General features: G+C 45.7%; 2 protein-coding genes across 5 annotated transcripts in view; one reads left to right on the top strand and one right to left on the bottom strand.

Annotated features, from left to right (window-relative positions):
• LOC127442870 (receptor-interacting serine/threonine-protein kinase 1-like) overlaps nucleotides 1-2,107 on the top strand; it is an 85,258-nt gene extending 83,151 nt beyond the window's left edge. For all 4 annotated transcript variants that reach the window (XM_051701156.1, XM_051701154.1, XM_051701153.1 and 1 more), the window contains one exon: nucleotides 35-2,107. In XM_051701156.1, coding sequence (XP_051557116.1) covers nucleotides 35-330 — 296 coding nt within the window. In that variant the 3' untranslated portion in view covers nucleotides 331-2,107. The remainder of the gene's footprint in view (nucleotides 1-34) is intronic.
• The window catches only part of LOC127442946 (gastrula zinc finger protein XlCGF7.1-like), an 898,889-nt gene that overhangs the window by 42,641 nt on the left and 832,532 nt on the right, over nucleotides 1-23,716 (bottom strand). The gene's annotated exons all lie outside the window — the stretch shown is intronic.

Genomic DNA, 23,716 nt, shown 5'->3' with positions numbered 1-23,716 from the left:
CTTTTTCTCCATTTCATTGTGTTGTCATGAACAGACGACCATACTGTCACTGATTGTCACCTGGAGGTTGTGCGTCTTAACATTGGTAGCAACTGGAAGCAAGTTGCTCGTAATCTGGGCCTGACCGACATAGACGTGGAGACCATTGAGCATGACTATGACCGTGATGGGCTGGCAGAGAAGGTGCACCAGATGCTGGAGCGCTGGAAGATGAGGGAAGGGCTACTGGGCTTCACTGTGGGTACACTGTGCCATGCACTGGAGGGCTACATCAAATCTGACGTGCTCATGCAGCTTCTGTTGAAGTCTCAAAACGCTACAGGTCCCTAAAATGCCACTTTCTGGGAGTGTCATAAAAATGTCCTGTGCTCGGGATATGTTCATTGCTGGAGAGTAGAGTCAAACAGTTCAATAAAGGGTATATTATAAACCATTACTGCCTGTTTAACTCTCCAATCCAGGGTTGAATTCTGAACTATCACAAAGCTGTGCAGCAATTAAATTCAGTGTTGACAGAATAACACCAAATATCCATCACTATTACGAAAAGAGTGCATACATTTTTCCCAGAACTATGTGTTTTTGGAGAGTACACCACTAATCACAGATTCTTTATAAAACTGTATTTACACATGGAACTAAAGGCACCTTTTTGCCTTGTCTACAAACTGAATGGAAGGCATTTTTGAAAATTGTAATTTTGCGGTGTATTTTTTTCTTGTAAGCGATTTCACAAAAATACCTCTTGAAACTATATATTTAGATATTTTTTAGGGTCAGTTGTCATAATACTGTTGGATGATTTATCTGTTAGGCATTTGAAACTGAAAATCTTGAAATATATATATATATACATACATGCATACATACATACACATTTACATATATACATTTGGCAGATGCTTTTATCCAAAGCGACTTACAGTGCACTTATTACAGGGATAATCCCCCTGGAGCAACCTGGAGTTAAGTGTCTTGCTCAAGGACACAATGGTGGTGGCTGTGGGGATTGAACCAGCAACCTTCTGATTACCAGTTATGCGCACCATTAGCCCACTATGCCACCACCACTCACCTATATACATATATCTGTGTGTATTCTTTTATAATGTTATCAACATGTATTACAATGATTTTTACTATAAAATTATGTATATATTCTTTATAGTTCTACAAAGTTAAATAGTATTTAGTTCCTTCCTTTGGTTTCTTAATTTAGCTTTGCCAAAGCCAACTTTTAATATAGGTATGTTCTGGCAAAAAAATAAAAAATATAAGATTACATTCATGTGAAAAAATGAAGAAAAACAAAATGGTTTGGACAACATCTGGGGCTGAGGTAAAGACATCAGGTGCTGGGGAAGTGTAGGGGTTAGTGGTGTGCACCATTCATAACTAAACTGACAAAGCCTTTGAATCTATGAATCATTCGTGCTTTTCATATTCAATTATTGATCTGAAAAATTCATAGATTGGTAATCACAAATCCAGTAATTGTTTTTTGTACTTTCAATTTATCCTCTGGTTAAAAATAGGAAATAAGACAAATGTACATGTACTCATGATGTTTTAGTAATTTGATTTTCCATTTAAAAAGAAATAAATAGAAATAAAAAAAATAAAAAAACTTATTTACAGCTTGAATATTTTATTCACATATATGTGAGACACTGAAAAAACCCTTTCTTCTGGTTGGTCAGTCTGCACCGTCATTTGTTCTTGCTCAATGCCGTGAGATAGATAACAGCTCACCTCTTTTATGTTGTAGAGAATTTAGTCTCCATTAATAATAAATTCTTCATAATTTATTCTGCAAAATGTACGATTGCTTCATGTTTATTGCAGCTGTGCCATCTCTCATCAAGTAAGCAATTTATCCAACACCACTGACTTTTTCACTGGCATGGTTTTATGGCTTTAAGTGAGATGCTGTAAAGTCTTGTAAACAAATCCACAACATTAAAGCACATAAAAAGCCTACACTGTAAATATAACCCCTTATAAGAGTGGTCGAGCCCAGGTGAGAGCATTCACAGGGAGCTTTAAATGACTTTGTCATGAAAATGATTCATGGACAAGTTCATGAATGCTCATTGCTTTGCATATTCCAGTATAACAAATCTACGTACATATACTATTAAAATTATCCTGTAATTCTGTGTCCAGCTGTTGTATTTCTGTATGTACTGGAAGCTTCTATTCAGAGGCCAAATTCCTTGTATATGTGAGCATATATGGGCAATAACACTCCAATATCTGATGGTATCAGATGGTAATACCATGGTGCTTTGATGTACAATTACAATATTTATGAACCATTCTGTATTTACATGGTGCTTCAAAGTATTTCAAAGAATACCATGGTACTACGATATATCATTACATATACTGTTGTGTTTCCATGGTGTTCCAAGATAATGGACAATGTCCAAAAAACAATGTAATGCCATGGTACTCGTTTGATGTGTTTTCATGTAGGCAATTATCCAGATAGCACATGTACATCTCCGAGATGTCTGTTTTAGATCTTTTCATCTGGAAAGCATCACAATCTGATCAGATTTACAAACATTCTAAGTCATAAACATTTCAGAGACATCTGCTGAATGTCTTACTGACATCCGAGACACAACTATTGACATACGTCTTATAGACGTATTGCAGATGAGCAAACAATGTAAAAAATTCCAGATGTAAACACTAACATCAAATAGACATCTGGGTGATGTATATGTGCTATCAGTATGTGTGTTTTGATACTCTTTTGGTTAGATAATGTCTTTACCTTCAGTAGCCTTTCACAAGCACGTGTTGAACTTTATAAAAAACGTTCTTCTTCGCTGGCAAATGATCGGGCACATTTGCAGGATTGTTTTCTATTGATTGTAGATAAATATCCACTGCAACCAGCATTCTTTTTGTTCTCCATGCTTTAAAGTATTCCTTTAGCATGTTGGTGAGTGAGAAACTGCTCCAAATTATCCAGTAGTCACATGAGCATGCCGAGTCCTTCAGATTGAATCTCAAACCGTTTCAGACTGCTTTAACTATCACGTGTGACCAATTAAATGAACCATCTCAAAAGAGTGATTCATTTTCGGACATCTTTTGTTCTAATTAAAAACTGCCAACACCATATACACAGCATGATGTTAAATGCAGCGTTGTAGCTTTTGTCAACACTACCCTGTTACCTAATCAATAAAATAGCTTCACTATTGAAAAGCTACTTTACTTAAAAACTAGCGAAGCTACCACCTCACTACTAAAAATGTAATTATTATTTGTAGTGAAGCTACTGCCAATCATTTCTGATGCCAGCCAAGTAAATCTTGCATCAAATAAGACAACATAGTTCCACGTAAAATAAATAGCTACAAATCTGCTTGTAAGATTTGTTCCATCAGCATGACACTTGAATTTTCGGACCGCCGAAGCAAATGTAATTATTCATCTCACGTTCAGGGCTTTATAAGCGCTAAATATGCTTCTCAACTGAAACGTGCTTATGTATAGCACGGTTCAAGCCTGGTTTCATGTGAACCACCGCAACGTACACCAGCGTGCTCCAAAGATAAGCTAGCCTACTCTTAATATCACAGTACAGATCACATAACATTTGCCACACATTTGAATTCTACAGAGAATGCATTATTAGAGGAAGTCAAACCTTTCAAACTGCTAGACAGCCCCATTAACCTTTTCGAACATGAGTTTCTCCTGTACTGACGAACCCCCCAGCATCAGTTCTTTAATGCGCACTGTAATTTAAAAAAAGAAATCTTACATTACACTCCACAGTATATGCACTGAAGGACAGATTATACAGTTGTGCTCAAAAGTTTGCATAACCTGGCAGAAATTGTGAAATTTTGGCATTGATTTTGAAAATATGACTGATCAAGCAAAAATCATAGTCTTTTATTTAAGGATAGTGATCATATGAAACCATTTATTATCACATAGTTGTTTGGCTCCTTTTTAAATCATAATGATAACAGAAATCACCCAAATGGCCCTGAATAAAAGTTTACATACCCTTGAATATTTGGCCTTGTTACAGACACACAAGGCAACACACACAGGTTTAAATGGCAATTAAAGGTTAATTTCCCACACCTGTGGCTTTTTAAATTGCAGTTAGTGTCTGTGTATAAATAGTCAGTGAGTTTGTTAGCTCTCACGTGGATGCACTGAGCAGGCTAGATACTGAGCCATGGGGAGCAGAAAAGAACTGTCAAAAGACCTGCGTAACAAGGTAATGGAACTTTATAAAGATGGAAAAGGATATAAAAAGATATCCAAAGCCTTGAAAATGTCAGTCAGTACTGTTCAATCACTTATTAAGAAGTAGAAAATTTGGGGATCTCTTGATACCAAGCCAAGGTCAGGTAGACCAAGAAAGATTTCAGCCACAACTGCCAGAAGAATTGTTCGGGATACAAAGAAAATCCCACAGGTAACCTCAGGAGAAATTCAGGCTGCTTTGGAAAAAGACGGTGTGGTTGTTTCAAGGAGCACAATACGATGATACTTGAACAAAAATAAGCTGCATGGTCGAGTTGCCAGAAAGATGCCTTTACTGCACCAATGCCACAAAAAAGCCTGGTTACAATATGCCCAACAACACCTTGACACGCCTCACAGCTTCTGGCACACTGTAATTTGGAGCGACGAGACCAAAATAGAGCTTTATGGTCACAACCATAAGCACTATGTTTGAAGAGGGGTCAACAAGGCCTATAGTGAAAAGAATACCATCCCCACTGTGAAGCATGGTGGTGGCTCACTGATGTTTTGGGGGTGAGCTAGGATTAGCCAGTTGTTGAAATTTTTGAGGATGTGGACGCCCACTTCCCTTAGTGGGGCAAGGGCAGCCTCAGCGACCTTCGTGAAGACGCGAGGGGACAAGGACAGGCCGAAGGGGAGGACCTTGTACTGGTACGCCTGGCCTACGAAGGCAAACCACAGGAAGGGTCTGTGTCGAGGTAAGACCAAGATGTGAAAGTATGCGTCCTTCAGGTCTACCGCCGCGAACCAATCTTGATGCCGGACGCTCGCTAGTATGCGTTTTTGCGTCAGCATTTTGAACAGGTGTCTGTGCAAAGCCCTGTTCAGTACTCGCAGGTCCAGGATTGGTCGCAACCCACCACCTTTCTTTGGTACGATGAAGTAAGGGCTGTAGAACCCTCTCTTCATCTCGGCTGGAGGGACAGGCTCTATCGCGCCCTTGCACAGAAGGGTAGTCTCCGCATGCAAGGTAGCGGCATTCTCACCTTTCAACCTGGGCGGGCGCCTGGCGAACTGAATCGCGTAGCCGAGTCGGACGGTCCGGGTCAGCCATCGCGATGGGTTAGAAAGCGCGAGCCACGCGCCCAAACTCCGGGCGAGGGGGACCAAGGGAAAGATCACGTCGGATGTACCGGCGGGAGGGGCCTCGCGGCAGGGCGGACCTCGAGGTGCCACGTTGAGGGGATTTGAGTCCCATGGCCATGCTGAGTCCAGGGACATCGAAGCACTTACCTGGCTCCTGCCACCCACCATAAGATTGGCCAAGGAGGGGGGAGGAGGTCTCGTCCCCGTAGTCCACCGAACCCAATCCCATGTGGGCGTGTTTGTGCCACAGCTGGGCGCACAGGGGTGGGGGGACCGCCGCTGGAGCGCCAATCCTGCAAAGATGGGACAGTGGACGGTGGTCGTGTCGACAGCCGTGCGCACCGGACATGTGACCCAGGGAACAAGAAAACCGCTCTTTTGTTGAATTTTTGGGTACCGCAGCCTTTTGCACATGTGGCGAAATTAAATGAAAACGAAGCAAAAGATTCTCCTCCCAGCCCTACACCAGGGGATGGAATGGTCTGCTCACCAGCTCCAGAGAAGCGGGTCTCCTTGCCCCTGGGTTGCCTGTCTTAGGGGCACTTCAAAGCCTTCCTCGGGTTCTTGGCGGCCGGCCACGAGACGGGTGGCGTCTGCTTCCTGCACTGGGCTCCACGCCGTGGCCGGGCCACGGGGGTGGGCTGCGGCGGAGCTGGTGTTGTAGTTGCAGGAGGATGCCCTTGGCGACGAGCAGACGAGGTGCGGGGTCTTGAGCCACGCTGGGGCAGGATGTGTTGTATGGCCTCCATCTGCTGCTTCACCGCCGAGAACTGCTGGGCGAAATCCTCGACGTTGTTGCCAAAATAGGCCAACCTGGGAGATGGGGTGTCAAGGAACCGTGCCTTGTCAGCCTCTCGCATCTCAACCAAGTTGAGCCAAAGGTGGCGCTCCTGGACCAACAGGGTGGACATCGCCTGCCCGAGAGACCGCGCCATGACCTTCGTCGCCCGGAGAGCGAGGTTGGTCGCCGAGCGCAATTCCCACATCAATCCCATGTCAGAACTACCCTCGTGCAGTTATTTTAGCGCCTTGGCTTGGTGTACTTGCAGGAGAGCCATGGTGTGCAGGATGGAGGCGGCTTGTCCAGCGGCACCGTAGGCCCTAGCCATCAGGGACGACGTAAACCTACAGACCCTGGACAGGTGCCTTATCCACCTGGGGGATCACCGAATACCCCTGGCTGCTCCACCATCGAGAGTAGCGAGAGCGGGGGAGCTGAAAGACTGGGGCAGTAAAAGGTGCCTCCCACGATCTTGTTAGCTCCTCATGCACTTCCAGGAAGAAAGGAATGGGGGCGGCCCCGAGCCCAGGAACCAATCGTCAAGCCGCGAGGGTTCAGGGGAAAGTGGAGGGTTCCACTCTAGCCCGATGCTCGCGGCCGCCCGGGAAAGCATATCCATCATTTCCACGTCGGCCTGGGACTGGGCGACCATTCCTGAAGGAGGAAGCCCAGTCAAAGCCTCTGCGTCCGACTGGACAAGCCCGCTCTCCGATGCTGCACTCGATAACTCGTCTTCTTCCCGGGCTCTGAACGAGATGTCGAACTCGCCCTGAGACGAGCTGGCGATCTCATCCGAGCACCCGACTGGGGCAAGCGAGCCTGCTGGGGAGTGGGAGGTCCGTGGGGAGATACCCAGCGGAGGTGGTCCCATTGAGGTCCCCAAATCGCCCCCAGTGCTAATACGTGCATACCCGTAGGTAGAAGGACCGAGGCGGGGAGCCATGGTCATATTCTCGCAATGAGGACAAGACCCATCCACGAACGATGTCTCCGTGTGGGCAGCGCCCAGACACGTAAGACAGCGATCGTGGCCATCAGAAGCAGAGAGATAACGACCGCAACCAGGAATATCACACAAACGGAAAGGCATCTTTAAAAAGACGTTCCGTGTGTGCCGCTCTTTTAGAAAAAAAATATGCTCTTTTTAGAATATACTCTTTTAGTTGTTTCTGCCGAAGCGCCCAGGGGCGTTCTCTGCACTCCATGGGTGTAGAGGGGGAGAAGCCGCTGAAATGCGCCATAGAATCCAGCAGATGAGGTGAATGAACTTCGCGGATGAATTCAGCTTCAATGAACAGAACCGCTCTGCTCCGAAGAGAAAATCTGAATGAGTGGTTGCATACCAGCTCCTTTTATACCCGTATGTCCGGGGGAGTAGCATGCAAATTCCACTCGCCAATTCTCATTGGCCAAAAAACAGAAGTGTTTGGGACTCCCAAGAGTGACCACTAGCATCGACACAACGTAGAGTGAGTGACAGATAGGGAACATGGCCGCAGTGCTGCATCAAAACAATGGTAACGGCTTTAAAGTTTTCTGTAATGATTATGTAATGATATTGTAATGTTGTAAAGACTGTTTGAGCAGCTGACTCATTATGACAACCGCTTCAGACCCTCTTTTGCTGGTAAATAGCAGCACGAATACAGATGACACCGGTTTACACATCTGAGCCCAGCCTAGTGTAAACACACCGGTTTGTCACATGTGCGAAAGTGTTAAGACTGCCCTTTGGTTTTACTAAATGAGCCTTGTTTAAACACTATTGGATAGTCATTGTAATTCTTACAGTGAAGTTTCTTCCTTTCTAAAAAACCCAGAATTGGCAAAAAATCTGGCATCATGAGCAATTCAAGCCGGTACTTCCTCTAACGCATCTTTGGTGAGGAGGTATTGAACACCTGATCATAAAATTGGCAAGTCCTGCACAGTTCCAGAATATTTTGTAAAGGTTACGCCAGATTCACACATACTCCGTGAGCAGAGCGTGAGTGAGGCGTGAGCAAACCATTGCGTTTGGGCTTTCACATTGGCCGAGTCTCTTTTCTAGGTTCCTATGGCAATGGCGGGCAGTTATGTGCACTTGTTTATCAGTCATGATTGGTTAATATATCAACGTCCCTTTCAAGGCAAGTCAGTCCACTCTGTGGTCATCTTTGGAATGCTCTCGGGCATGCTGTGCAGCTACTTTCTTTGTAAACAAGCAACATATAATTACTGCTCCTATCTACTTGAATGGGGAAAGACTGAAATTTCCAAAAATGTTGGTCAAGATGCAGACCTATAAATTGTAGTGTATAATTGGTTCAGTTTAAATATTGTTTATTTTGTTTTTGCATCTTTTCTAAAATCTCCTGATTATTTTAGTTTTCTACTTCACCCAGGGCCGCTGTATTTGATCATGTATACAATCTGCTCACTTATGCTGCAAGTTTATCATGCCAATAAAGCAAAATGAATCTGAATCATTGTAAGTAGCAGGCAACAAATTCATCAATAATACTACGGCCATCTGTTTCAGATTAAAACAAAAAAATTCCTAAGAGTGGTATCTTCTAACTTAAACTTTAACTGTTAACTTTGATATTTAACTTATCCAGTAGCAGTTTTTTTTTTTTTTTTTTTTTTTTTAGCTGGTTTTAAATAACTTATTTTCTCATTTAAAGTAGACATGAACAATGGTGATCTTGTATTTTGCCTCAATGAAATGTGCTTTGTAAATTTACAGGAAATCTTAAGACATCAGCATAATGAATTGGGTGAAAACAGGAACCTATTGCCGTGAAATAATGAGGCTTTTTTAGCAGCTCTATTAAGAGTGAGGGCCCTGTTATTTCTGTCAGGCTATTGACATTAATGAAACTAGCATTTAAAGATAATCAGTAGAGGTTTGATTTCATTGTAAGTCTTTGCAGAAACACAAATAATTTTAGTGGATTTTAGTAGCTTTTTAAACAGCACTTTTGAAAGATGACTAATATTTCTCCCAATCTGATACCCATAAAACAACAATAAAGCAAACACAAATAACCTGGTTATCTTTATATTACTTTATGTATCTTTCAATTAGCAGCACCTATTTTCTCAGCATATACTCCCATTGAATGATCTCCTTGAGTTGGAGGGTGCTGGAGGTCACATTGTTCCTTACCTTGGATACAGTAGGTAGTCAACCAGAATGACCCTCACTCACACAGGGATTAACGTGGCAGTAAAAACGTCTTTGTTACTTTCGTAACCTCCGTTCCCTGATGGAGGGAACGAGACGTTGTGTCGATGTAGTGACACTAGGGGTCGCTCTTGGGAGCAACAAACACCTCTGATCTTTGAGAAATGGCCAGTGGGAATTGGCATGCCACTCCCACGGACATATGGATATAAAAGGACCTGGCTCGCAACCACTCATTCAGGATTTCTGCTGAGGAACCGAGACAGGGTACCGGCCATTCCAGCGGGTAGTTCAGTGTTGTGGCAGGAGGGACAAACGTCTCGTTCCCTCCATCAGGGAATGGAGGTTACGAAAGTAACCAAGATGTTCCCTATCTGTCACTCACTCGACGCTGTGTCGATGTAGTGACACTAGGGGTCCCTATACGAAACGGCACAACTAGCTGAACTGTGTTACGTGGACTTGCGGTGCAAGATGGGCAAACCATTGCGTGCCTCGTAACCAGCGTACCCGGCCATCATGTAACCTCCCCCAACGCTCCAACGAGCGTCGTACGGTCCCCTGCACCTCGGGGACAAGTCGACTGCCCAAAATGGGGACAGGCCACCCCAGCAGTGGCCTCTTCTCTTTTTTTTCTCCCCAAAAAGAGTGAAAATCATTCAGCTGGGGGCCATAAGCATGTGCATTGGGGGAGGTGTCCTTTCTCAAGGGGAAGACACCACAGAGACCACACCCTGCCCGAAGGGGAGGTAATTGTGTGGAAATACGTCACATGGTCTTACCGAGTCTTGTTGGCAGTATTGCATGTGGAGAAGGTCCCCGTGGTAGGTCCTAGCCAGAGGGGACGGAGCCCTACAAACACGGAGACCGGTGGCAGAGGGGACTCTGCCCAAGGAAGACGTGGGTTTTCCAACGGGGAAACCATATCGTGGAAGATACATCACACAGGGTTTCTCGCAGGCAACCAGCGCATGTGGAGCACCTACTCTTGCACAAAGTCCGTGCAAGAAGGCTCACTGGGTGGAACGCATACTTGCGCAGCTCCCGGGGCCAGCTGTGTGCCAGCGCATCTGTGCCGAGGGGAGCCTCGGTCAGGGCATACCAGAGCGGGCAGTGGGAGGATTCCCGGGAAGCGAACAGGTCTACCTGCGCTTGACCGAATCGACTCCATATCAGCTGGACCACCTGGGGGTGGAGTCTCCACTCTCCCTTGAGTGTAACCTGCCACGACAGCGCATCGGCTGCACTGCTGAGGTCGCCCGGGATGTGAGTGGCTCGCAACGACTTAAGTCGCTGCTGACTCCTGAGGAGGAGACAGCGGGTGAGTTGCGACATGCCTTGGCGGTTGATGTACGCTACCATCGCCGTGTTGTCCACCCGGACCAACACGTGCTTGCCCTGGATCAACGGCCGAAGCCTCCGCAGGGTGAGCAATACCGCCAGGAACTCGAGGTAGTTGGTATGCCAACGCAGTCGCAGCCCTGTCCAGGAGCCCGTGGCTGCGTGCCCATTGCACACGGTGCCCCAGAGAAAATATACTCTTTTATTTGCAAGAATATGTACTCTTTTAGGCTGTCGAAGTACCCAGGGACCAATTGGTGCACAAGGGGGAGAAACTGCTGTAATGCGCCGTAAATCCAACAGCATGCAGAGGTGAATGGACTGGCAGAGGAATTCAGCTCGCTGAAACACAACCGCTTGGCTCTGAAGAAAAAATCTGAATGAGTGGTTGCGAGCCAGCTCCTTTCATACCCATATGTCCGGGGGAGTGGCATGCAAATTCCACTCGCCAATTCCCACTGGCCTTTTCTCAAAGATCAGAGGTGTTTGGGGGTCCCAAGATCGACCCCTAGTGTCACTACATCGACACAACATCGAGTGAGTGACAGACAGTGAACACACAATTCACATGTGAAACTCATTCACAAAATCGCCGTCAGGAGGTGCAAAGGGATACTTTTTGCACTATAGTTCAGTGTGAAGAAAGTGAGAGTCATAATGATTAAAATAGTTAATATTATTATTTGTATTGCATTTTTTACATTTTCATGTGTAGAAGGAGATCTAACAGTGCAAAATGAATGACAGCAAAAGTTTTAACTTAGTGGCATATATAAAAAAAAATGCCAGAATGTCAGCCTTTTTCAATAAATGGAAACTGTTTCTTTATAGATGTGGTTATTTAATCATCTTTCAGAAAATCAAAACAAAAATATATTTTGAACATCCATTATTTTATTTATTAGCCCTACTGAAATAATAACTACTGAAAAAAATAAAAATGTATTTAATTAATGGCATTAACCCTTGTTATAATTGACCCATCTACTCGCTTGTGGTTAAACTAAATCCCTGCTCATAAGCTTAACTAAATGTAAATGTGTTTATTTTTTTATTATTATTTGTGATATGCTTTTAAAGTTACAGAGGGTGGTGTGGAGTAGACCAGGGGTTTTCAAACTGGGGGCCGCAAGTGGGTTCTAGGGGGTCTGCGGGAAAAAAAAGTGTAAAATGTTGAAAAAAGGTTTGATATTAAGGAATTTGACATTATTAACATTTCATTCTGCTTTATAAAGACTGGTTGGAAATCATGAGATTTATCATGACTATTTTATTTTATTGACAGCTACAGTTCTTATAGGCTTTTAGATATGTTTGTGATTAAATAATTAAAAAAAATCTTGAAACTTTGCTTGCTCAATTGTAAGGCCATATTCTCAAATATTTACTGTGAAAGCGCTATACAAATACATTTGAATTTAACTGAAATTTTTTCTTGTCAGGTTTACATACAAATATTAAAAAAGAAAATAAGATTATAATAAGAAAAGATTGTAAATACAAAATATTAGATACATGTGGAAAAGTAAAATGCAACCAGCAGACAAACTATATGCCTTTATTGCATAAAATACACATTTGACCACATAAAATGCAACATTTGATATTAAATTAATTTCAACATTTAAAACAAATGCAGACAATATTTCAGCACTGCACGTTTTTTATTTGCATATCCTTTCATTTCATGCGCTGTGGTTGGTACTGACAGTGGGCCTCATTCATGAAAATTTCGTAAATATACAAAAGAATTGGGAGTAATTTCGGTGTAAAATTAAGCTTCCCGAAAACTTTATGCCAGATTCACGAATGCTTCATATTCGGCAGATTTGTTAGAACAACTTGTGTATGTTAGTGAATTCCAAACGTTCTTAAATAGAGTTTGCATGCATGTTCATTCACAATTATCATAATCCATGTCCATGAAACACCACATAAGGAAGGCTCTTTTTTTTTACATATATCCGAACAGTAATAAAGGTTGTTTTTAATGGAGTGCATTCGCATCGTAAAATATTGATTCAGCAAACACTCGTATCTAAGTGTCATCTTTGTTGTCATCAGAGGTCCTTTTGTGAATTAGTCCAAGAGGTCAATAAAAATAGTTTGACATGAAGCTTTAGTGAAAAAAAAAATTTCAGGTCACAGGAGGATTTCCACCTTCTCTGGTTCAGTTTAGCGCATTGCCAGTGTCATTGGAAAAACTTCTCGAGTAAATCCAAGAGTGTACAGTGATATACTGTACTTCCCTTGCAACAGGAACAATCTTCAAAGAAATTGATAGAATGCCTGAAGAAGGTCTTTGATCAAAAGCTATATGACAGTGCGCAAGCTTTTTCTATTTTCCCCCCATTTTATTGTTTACACCAGGGCCATGCACAGACATTTTGAGCAGCAGTGGCTCAAACTTTTGGTCCAAATACAGTTTTTTTTTTTTATGCATGATTTCCTGTAAAGCTGCGTTGTGAAACGCGCTATACAAATAAAAATGACTTGACCTACAGAGAATAATTTACAAAATGTAAAGTGTCAAGCTCCCCTCCCCCTTTCATGCCTGATTCGCTGCCTGCCAAACAAGAGAAGCGACACAACAGCCGAAGACTGCCGTCTAGCACGTTTACATAAACAATAAAAAAAATTTGCATAGTGTTTTACTATTCATGTATTAATTTCTTCGACTCTGTGGATAAAAAGCATCTGCAAAACGAATATTTGCTAATTAAATTACATTCTCCAGGGGGCATCTTAGCCCAGGAGGGCAAAGGGGCAGTGGCTTTGGCCACCGACCCACCCCCCTGTGCACATCCCTGTATGTAGCATTAGCAGGAATACCAGAAACTTGCTCCTTGTGTCTCAGAATTGACCACTATTGCTGTCAACAAATGCATACACACATGCTCAAACACTCTCATGTTTAAATGCAGTGCAGACCCTGTGCTTTGGGCATATCCATTCGAACAACAAGGTGAACTTTTACGAATGTTTCAAATGCTGGCTATTTCAAATGACCCTACTTCAATTCATTTTTCAATTCTCCATAAGCCAGCATCTCAGCTAACGCTCTTTCAATAGGGGCAGCAACTATTTCACTGATTTATTTAAGTTACTGTGCACCAAAATGTTCTTTATTGTGTGCGGTTCCCCACTTCGAATGCTGTGGGGCCCCAAGCTTGAGGATTCAGCCCGTTTGAACCGCAGAATGAGATCTCGTTTAAATGGCATTAATCATTTCACGCAAATTCAATATGGGTCTCCTGACAAATGCTGTGCGATCCCATGCTTGAATATTTAGCCAGAAAAATGCAAACATAACAAGGGGAAATATAATTGTATACATTTATTCTATTCATTGATTCATTCTATTAATAAAAGCTGACAGTAACAATTAAAATTACTGGTCTGCGTAATTTTTTAACCCTCCCTAATGGGGGCCTGGGTAGCTCAGCGAGTATTGATGCTGACTACCACTCCTGCAGTCGCAAGTTCAAATCCAGGGCATGCTGAGTGACTCCAGCCAGGTCTCCTAAGCAACCAAATTGGCCCGGTTGCTAGGGAGGGTAGAGTCACATGGGGTAGAATCCTCGTGGTCGCGATTAGGGGTTCTCGCTCTCAATGGGGCGCATGGAAAGTTGTGCATGGATCGCAGAGAGTAGCATGAGCCTCCACATGCTGTGAGTCTCCGCGGTGTCATGCACAATGAGCCACGTGATAAGATGCACGGATTGACGGTCTCAGAAGTGGAGGCAACTGGGACTTGTCTTCCGCCACCATGAGGACCTGCTAAGTAGTGGGAATTGGGCATTCCAAATTGGGAGAAAAGGGGATAAAAAAATAAAATAAAAATACCCTAATTAACCTAGACTGGGTGTGTAAAAGTTAACCTGGCTCAAAAGATCATATTTTCTATTGGCGATTTGAAACTGACTTTATCTTCTCAATAGTAACACATGCCCCACACATGTGCTACAAGTAAGGGTTACATTTACATAATTGTTTTTCAGTTGATCATCTACCTTGCACTTTATTGTTTAATTAGTGTGCTTGTTTCTGTATATACTGTATAAAAAGAGGACAAGGTGCATCCTCAAAAATCCTTCACGATGCTCTCTGCTCACATTCTTTGGGTTTTGTCAAAACACTGCAATTTCTGTTGACATTAACGCTTTAGGTGATAAGAGATTAAGCACACTTTATTCAGCTTTGACTTCCCATTTTATTTCAATTTATCATTGAAAAAATTTGACATCAATCTAAGTTTTCTTTGTTGCAGATCATTCAACACTTCACTGGAATATTTTGACATTTGAACATCTTGGTTACTGATGTAACCTCTGTTCCCTGATGGAGGGAACGAGACGTTGTGTCGATGTAGTGACACTAGGGGTTCGATCTTGAGAGCCCCAATCACCTTTGCTTAAAATAGAAAAGGCCAATGAAAATTGGTGAGTGGAATTTGCATGCCACTCTCCACCCCGGACATACGGGTATAAAAGCAGATGGCATGCATCACTCATTCAGATTCATGCTGAGGAGCCAATAGAGAGTCCCGGCCATGTCAGCGGCCGGTTCAGCGCCGCAGCAGGAGGGACACAACGTCTCGTTCCCTCCATCAGGAAACAGAGGTTACATCAGTAACCAAGACATTCCCTGTCTGTTACTCACTTGACGTTGTTTCGGTGTAGTGACACTAGGGGTTCCTATAGGATACGCCGCAGGTGCTGAACTGTGTCACGAGCTACGGAAGAGTGGACACGGGCAAGCTGCTGCGTGCCACGCAGCGAGTGCTCAACCACGTCGTGACCTTCCAGCGAGTTAGGTAAGGCATCTCCCTAGTCCCGTTAAGGGGGGAGAAGGCACTTACCCAAGTAGGCTACCGGTGGTGCCTTTCTTAATTTGCTGTTAAGCAATATCCCGCCGAACACTTTCTAGAATAGTGCTGGGAAGTACTCTTCCCTCTCCAGGAAGGAGAGCACTACGAAGACCACATCCTGCTGGAGGGAGGTTAACATGTGGAGCATAACTCACATGGACTTACCAATGGGGAAGTACACATATGGAATGATACCACAGGAGGACCCTATCTACAGAGAGGGTACGCAGCACAGTGGCCAAGACAGAGAAAGCTCTGACGAGGGGAAACACAGGTTTCACCTAAGGGGGGAACCGAACAGTGGAAACTCATCATACGGGATTACCAAAGGGGAATCACCACACATGGAGCACTGAGCCCAAGCACACGGGCTCACCTGAAAAGGGGAATACCACGAGTACTGGGCCTGGTGGCATTACTCCTTCGCCGAGTTCGTCACCAGACAGTGCTAAAGAATTAAAGAGGCATCCGGAGTTCACTGGTATAGGGAACTGTTGTGGACAAAATGCACACATTATCACCTTTGAAAAAGGGGAAAGGCGCAATGCAAGCAGTACACCCAACCGGCCGCCCGGTCTACCTGTTGTTACCACGTAACACTCGGGTCAAAACCGGGTCTATGCATAGGTTATAAAACCTCGCAAAGTTATTGGGCATAGCCCAACCCGCAGCTCTGCATATGTCTGCTAGAGAGGCCCCCGTTTGCCAGTGCCCAGGAGGACGCAACACCTCTAGTGGAGTGCACCCGGACCCCCAAGGGGCACGGCAAGTCCTGAGACTGGTATGCGAAAGAAATGGTATCCACAATCCAATGGGCCTACCTCTGCTTGGAGACAGCTTTCCCCTTCTGCTATCCTCCAAAACAGACAAAGAGCTGCTCCGAGTGCCTAAAGCTCTGCGTGTGGTCCAGATAGATGCGCAGGGCACGAACTGGACACAGCAATGACAAGGCTGGGTCTTCCTCCTCTGAAGGGAGCGCTTGCAGATTCACCACCTGGTCCCGAAACGGAGTGGTGGGAACTTCACCACCTGGTCCCGAAAAACAGTGGTGGGAACCAGTAACCGGGCCGGGGTCTCAAGATCACGTGAGAGTGTGCCGGCCTGAATTCCAGGCATTCGCTGGTAACAGAGAGTGCCTGCAGGTCCCCCACCCTCTTGATGGAAGTGAGTGCAAGCAGGAGGGCCATCTTCAGAAAGCCTGCTCCAGGGGCTCAAACGGGGCTCTCTGTAGGGCAGGTAGGACCACAGAGAGATCCCAAGAGGGGATCAGGCACGGTCTAGGAGGATTCTATCTCCTCGCGCTTTTGAGGAACCTGTTGATCAAGTCGCGCTGTCGTGAGGGACTGCCGTCCAGTGTATCGTGGTGAGCTGCTATGGCAGCCACATACACTTTCAGGGTAAAGGGAGACAGACATCTCTCCAGCCCTTCCTGAAGAAAAGACACCACAGACCGAAAGGCGCAACTCTGTGGTTCTTCCCCATGGGAAGAACACCAGTTAGCGAAAAGACGCCACTTCAAGGCATACAGCCGCCTCATAGAGGGGGCCCTGGCCTGAGTGATCGTGTCTACCACTGCTTGCGGAAGACCTGCTAGGTCCCATCCAGGAGCCAGACGTGGAGATTCCAGAAGTCTGGCCGCGGGTGTTGGAGCGTGCCTTGCCCCTGAGTGAGAAGGTCCTGCCTCAGGGGAATGTGCCAGGGAGGTGCTACTGTCAGGAGAATCAGATCCGAGAACCAAGTCCGGTTGGGCCAGTACGGCGCAACGAACAGGACTTGCTGCTCATTCTCCCTGACTTTGCACAGAATCTGTGCAATGAGGCTCACAGGAGGAAACGCACACTTGCGTAGCCCCTGAGGCCACCAGGGGGACAACTGTAGTTACTGTGCCTGGGCAGGGTGGTTCGCAGCAAGGCAGAGCAGGCGCCCCACCTAAAAGACAGCCCAGGGGGGACGTGCTGCTCCGCAAGCCTGCAACGGTGGCTGGTGACTGGGGTGGGCGGCGGCCCCAGAGACCAGCACACTTACCTGTTCGCCAGCTGTCTCTTGATGGAGAACGAGGGAACGGGAAGTACTCGTGTTCGCCTGATTGACCGGTAAGACTTCCAGTGCCTGGCCATTGCAAGTGCGCTGGCCCAGGGAATGAGGAAACTGCTCTTTTATTGTCCATGTGGGTGCCGAGGCCCAGAGGGCACTCGGTGATGTCATACTCACCACACGCTGGCCCATGGGCGATGGTGGGGCTGGAGAGATGTCCCGGGCCAGACCAGTCAGGAGTGGTCGCCTCATCCCTGGGCAGGCCATGTCAGGACCGCCTCGAAGCCCGTATGGGGTTCTTGGACTGATGGGCAGGTGGGGCCGACTTCCCACGGGAGGATCTTTTTCTCTGAGGCCGGCTTGCGGGCTACGATGGTACAGGAGCTGGGGCCGGCACCGCAGGGGAACGGCTCTGGCGAGAAGCAGACGGGGTGCGGGACCTCAGTGGCCTGAAGGCGGCCGGGTCATGTCGTGGCAGGATGTGTTTAATTGCCTTGGTCTGCTTTCTCATCGTTGAGAACTGAAGGGCAAAATCCTCGACGGTGTCACCAAAAAGCCCCGCTTGGGAAAGCAGACTTTCTCGGCGTCACGCATCTCCGCAAGGTTGAGCCACAGGTGCCGCTCTTGGACCACAAGCGTGGACATTGTCCACCTCAGGGCGCGCGCCATGAACTTCGTCGTACGTAAGGCAAGGTCGGTCGCAGTGCGCAGTTCCTGCATCAGCTCTGGGTCAGTCCTACCCTCGTGCAGGTCTTTTAGCACCTTGGCCTGGTGGACCTGCAGCATGGCCATGGCATGCAGGATGGAAGCGGCCTGACCCACGGCCTTGTAAGCCTTCGTCATTAAATAGGAGGATAAATTACAGGCCTTGGAAGGGAGCCTTGGTCAGTCGTGCCAGGTGAGAAGGAGATGCTTTGCGTACTTTCAAGGGCAGTTGAAGAGCTCAATCTAGAGTGGTTTCTTCCAGAGGAACCTGTACAATCTCGCCTTGATAAATGGTTCCTGCAGTCCGGACGCTATCAAGCGACCGCGTTCCGCAGATCTTGCCCACACAGCGATTCCATCCTCTCTAATGTGGATCATGGGGAAAAAACGTTATGCCCAACTACCACCTGTGGAGGAGGCAGTAGCAGCATACCTCTGCCCAGGGAGTAGCAGGCCGTGGAAATCACACCCCATTCATCCTTCTAAGCCGTGCCGACTGACGTCCTCACTGGCTGGAAGAGCATACTTATCGGTGGGCCAAGCTGGTTCAGCTCAAGCACATGGACGAGCAAGGCTACGATCCAGAGACATTCAAAGAGCTCCGCACCACTATGGACTTAGCGCTGCGTGCCACAAAATTCACTGCACAGGCCAGTGGCAAGTCAATGAGCAACCTGGTGGTTCTGGATCGACACATCTGGCTGACCCTCACAGAAATACATGACAAGGAAAAAGCCGCTCTATTTGATGCTCCAGTGTCTCCAGCCAGCCTCTTCGGCAGCTCTGTGGATAAATTTGCAGAGCGTTACATCACGACTCAGCAACACTAACAGGCTATGAGACACTTTATGCCAAAATGGAGTAATACCTCACAGCCTGTTAACTCCCATTCTGTTTCGGTCCAGCGCCCGGCTAAAAGCCCCATTCCTGCTGCACCAGCGCTGCCACATGCCACCATCGAGCCACCGGTGAGGCCGCAGAGCCACTGGTATGGCCACGCAAGCCGTGGCCCAAACAGAAGCAGCCATATCAGCACGCTTCCGATGGGATACCCCCACCCCCCGCGCAGCAAAAGTGCTCCTTACAGGCACAGCCCTTTGAAGCGGAATGCAGATCTCGCTGTACCATCCAGATCTTCTCTGATGAAGGCTCGATTGGAGACACACAACACTGTTCCCCATCTCCCCACTGCTGTTTGTCAGGAAAGGAATACTGCTGTTCACAATATTGTTCAAAATGTTGTTTCTGTGTCTCACATTCAAATGAATGCAATACAAATGCAATAAAAATGCAAAAAAGAATACAGCGCTCATTGCACATGCACGAAACACTCACACATTCTCAATAAAGAGCTCTTTTCCTCTTCAAAGCCCACACATTGTGCACAACCTCTTCCCACTGGTGAGCAGCACATTACAGGTGCATCTCAATAAATTAGAATGTCGTGGAAAAGTTAATTTATTTCAGTAATTCAACTCAAATTGTGAAACTCGTGTATTAAATAAATTCAGTGCACACAGACTGAAGTAGTTTAAGTCTTTGGTTCTTTTAATTGTGATGATTTTGGCTCACATTTAACAAAAACCCACCAATTCACTATCTCAAAAAATTAGAATACATCATAAGACCAATAAAAAAAACATTTTTAGTGAATTGTTGGCCTTCTGGAAAGTATGTTCATTTACTGTATATGTACTCAATACTTGGTAGGGGCTCCTATTGCTTTAATTACTGCCTCAAATCGGCGTGGCATGGAGGTGATCAGTTTGTGGCACTGCTGAGGTGGTATGGAAGCCCAGGTTTCTTTGACAGTGGCCTTCAGCTCATCTGCATTTTTTGGTCTCTTGTTTCTCATTTTCCTCTTGACAATACCACATAGATTCTCTATGGGGTTCAGGTCTGGTGAGTTTGCTGGCCAGTCAAGCACACCAACACCATGGTCATTTAACCAAATTTTGGTGCTTTTGGCAGTGTGGGCAGGTGCCAAATCCTGCTGGAAAATGAAATCAGCATCTTTAAAAAGCTGGTCAGCAGAAGGTAGCATGAAGTGCTCCAAAATTTCTTGGTAAACGGGTGCAGTGACTTTGGTTTTCAAAAAACACAATGGACCAACACCAGCAGATGACATTGCACCTCAAATCATCACAGACTGTGGAAACTTAACACTGGACTTCAAGCAACTTGGGCTATGAGCTTCTCCACCCTTCCTCCAGACTCTAGGACCTTGGTTTCCAAATGAAATACAAAACTTGCTCTCATCTGAAAAGAGGACTTTGGAACACTGGGCAACAGTCCAGTTCTTCTTCTCCTTAGCCCAGGTAAGACGCCTCTGACATTGTCTGTGGTTCAGGAGTGGCTTAACAAGAGGAATATGACAACTGTAGCCAAATTCCTTGACATGTCTGTGTGTGGTGGCTCTTGATGCCTTGACCCCAGCCTCAGTCCATTCCTTGTGAAGTTCACCCAAATTCTTGAATTGATTTTGCTTGACAATCATAAGGCTGCGGTTCTCTTGGTTGGTTGTGCATCTTTTTCTTCCACACTTTTTCCTTCCACTCAACTTTCTGTTAACATGCTTGGATACAGCACTGTGTGAACAGCCAGCTTCTTTGGCAATGAATGTTTGTGGCTTACCCTCCTTGTGAAGGGTGTCAGTGATTGTCTTCTGGACAACTGTCAGATCAGCAGTCTTCCCCATGATTGTGTAGCCTAGTGAACTAAACTGAGAGACCATTTTGAAGGCTCTTCAAACCTTTGCAGGTGTTTTGAGTTGATTAGCTGATTGGCATGTCACCATATTCTAATTTTTTGAGATAGTGAATTGGTGGGTTTTTGTTAAATGTGAGCCAAAATCATCACAATTAAAAGAACCAAAGACTTAAACTACTTCAGTCTGAGTGCATTGAATTTATTTAATACACGAGTTTCACAATTTGAGTTGAATTACTGAAATAAATTAACTTTTCCACGACATTCTAATTTATTGAGATGCACCTGTATATCATACAATGAACTAACCAAATTGCCCTCTGTCCCGTTACGTGGACACGTGGTGACCCCTTACGGGTATTTCAGATTGGGTGCTAAAAACAATCCAATTTGCACGCTGGCACCTCGTTTCAAAGGCGTTCTGTCTTCCACGGTTTTGTCCAAATATGCGGCAGTGTTACGAGCCGAAATACACATCTCCTCATGAATCGCCAATCCTACATCTGAGACATTTGAATCACGCACTTGCAAAGCGCCCATTCAAAATGATTACACAGAAACGGATCTTATCGTACGTCCGCCCACATGATTGGTTTGCGTCGATAGATCTGAAAGATGTATACTTTCATGTCCAAATTGTACAACATCACAGGATGTTTTTGAGATTTGCGTTCGAAGGAACGGCGTATCAGTTCAAAGCCCTGTCCTTTGGACTGTCTCTGGCTTCTCGCACATTCACAAAATGCATCAATATGGCTCTCGCCCCTCTGAAACTGAGTGGCGTACGCATTTTCAACTACCTCGACGATTGGCTGTTACTGGCCCAATCACAGGCTCTGTTATGCCAGCACTGATACTTACTGCTTCAACATCTAAACAGCTTGGGCCTCAATGTCAACTGAGTGAAGAGCAAGCTCTCCCCCAGCCAACATATCTCCTTTTTGGGAGTCCGCCTTGACTCTGTGAGCGGGTGTGCGCACCTCATAAGCAAGCGCATTCAGACCATCCTACAATGTCTGCCTCAGTTCAAACTGGGGAGAACACTTCCACTGAGGCTGTTTCAAAAAGCATTGGGGTTTATGGCGACGGCATCCGTAGTCATTCCATTAAGTCTTTTACACATGAGACCTCTTCAGTGCTGGCTCAAGCATTGTGTGCCACAACATGCTTACTGCCATGGGCACATGCGCATCACTATATCTCACCACTGTATAACTGCTCTAGCACCTTGGACAGCTCCTGCTTTTTACCAATGATGTGTCATACTGGGGCACATTTTCAGGCAGAATGTGGTGACTACAGACACTTATAACACAGGTTGGGGGCGGTGTGCGATGTATGCCCGGCTTTCGGCACCTGGACTGGTGCGAGGAAGGCGTGGCACATCAACTGCCTAGAGCTATCAGCTGTATTCCTAGCCTTGAGGGCTTTTCAGTCCGAAATAGCAAACTGTCATGTTCTGGTTCGCTCTTGTCATGTTCTGCCAAGGCAGAATACATTCACCGCCATTGATAAGACTGACGTGTCACCTCCTCCCGTGGAGCGAGCGTCATCTCCTTTCCCTGAGAGCAACATATGTCCCAGACTGTCTGAATTATGGTGTCGACCTATTGTCATGCCAAGGGGTGATACCAGGCAAATGGAGACTTCATCCTCAGACTGTCCTGAGGATTTGGGAAATATTCAGCAAAGCGGAAATCTATCTATTTGCCTCAGTGGAGAACGCCCACTGTCCCCTCTGGTACTCGAAGTCCCAAACCCTGCTGGGAGCCCACAAATGGCCTGAAAAATGCAAATATACATTTCCCCCAGTGTGTCTCCTTCACTCTGTCATATGCGAAGTCCGAGAGGACAAGGAAACGATTCTACTGGTTGTGCCAAATGGCCCAATCAGTCATGGTTTCTGGAAATGACAGAAATTTTGCACGGCTAGCCATGGGAAATACTGCCAAGGAGGGATTTACTCTCTCAGGGGCAAGGCACAATCTGGCATCCCCAGCCCAAGCTGTGAAACCTGCATGTATGGCCTGTGAACAGAGCACGCTAAACACGCCAGAACTGACAAATTCAGTTATGAACACCATTTTACAGGCCAGTGCACCATCCACGAGACACCTCTACATGCTAAAATGGAAAGTGTTCACTGACTGATGTCTTTCACATGGCAAAGACCCAGTGAACTGCCCATACCTGAAATTCTCAGATTTCTTCCAGAGCGATTAGATGCAGGACTCGCTCCATCAATGCTCAAAGTTTGTGTGGCGACTATATCTGCGTATTACGCACCTGATGCTGGCGCCACTATAGGCAAACATGATTTAATCATAAAGTTCCTTAGAGGTGCCAGGAGGTTTAATCCCTCCAGACCGTGCCTCATTCCCTCATGGGACCTCTCTGTAGTTCTTCAGGGTCTACGGAGAGCCCCCTTTAAGCCCCTGCAGTCAGCTGAGCTTAAGGCACTCTCTTTGAAGACTGCCCTCCTGACTGAGCTCACTTCCATCACATCTATGCAAGTAACCAAGACATTCCCTTCATCCCAGGAACCGAGGTTACGTACATAACTGAGAAATATTCAACAAATAATGATCCCCAATGGCACTTTTAAGAGCCATTCTATCTATCTACAGTATCTATCTATCTATCTATCTGTCATTTGTCTGTCCATCCGTCCGTCCATCCTACCTACTGTACGTACCTATACATCTGTCCACCTGTCTGTCTGTTTTATCTG

The sequence above is a fragment of the Myxocyprinus asiaticus genome, chromosome 6 (assembly GCF_019703515.2).
Source record: "Myxocyprinus asiaticus isolate MX2 ecotype Aquarium Trade chromosome 6, UBuf_Myxa_2, whole genome shotgun sequence".
NCBI classification, from domain to species: Eukaryota; Metazoa; Chordata; class Actinopteri; order Cypriniformes; family Catostomidae; genus Myxocyprinus; species Myxocyprinus asiaticus.
The sequence above is the reverse complement of the archived record's forward strand: the minus strand, read 5'-3'. Positions and strand labels throughout refer to the sequence as shown.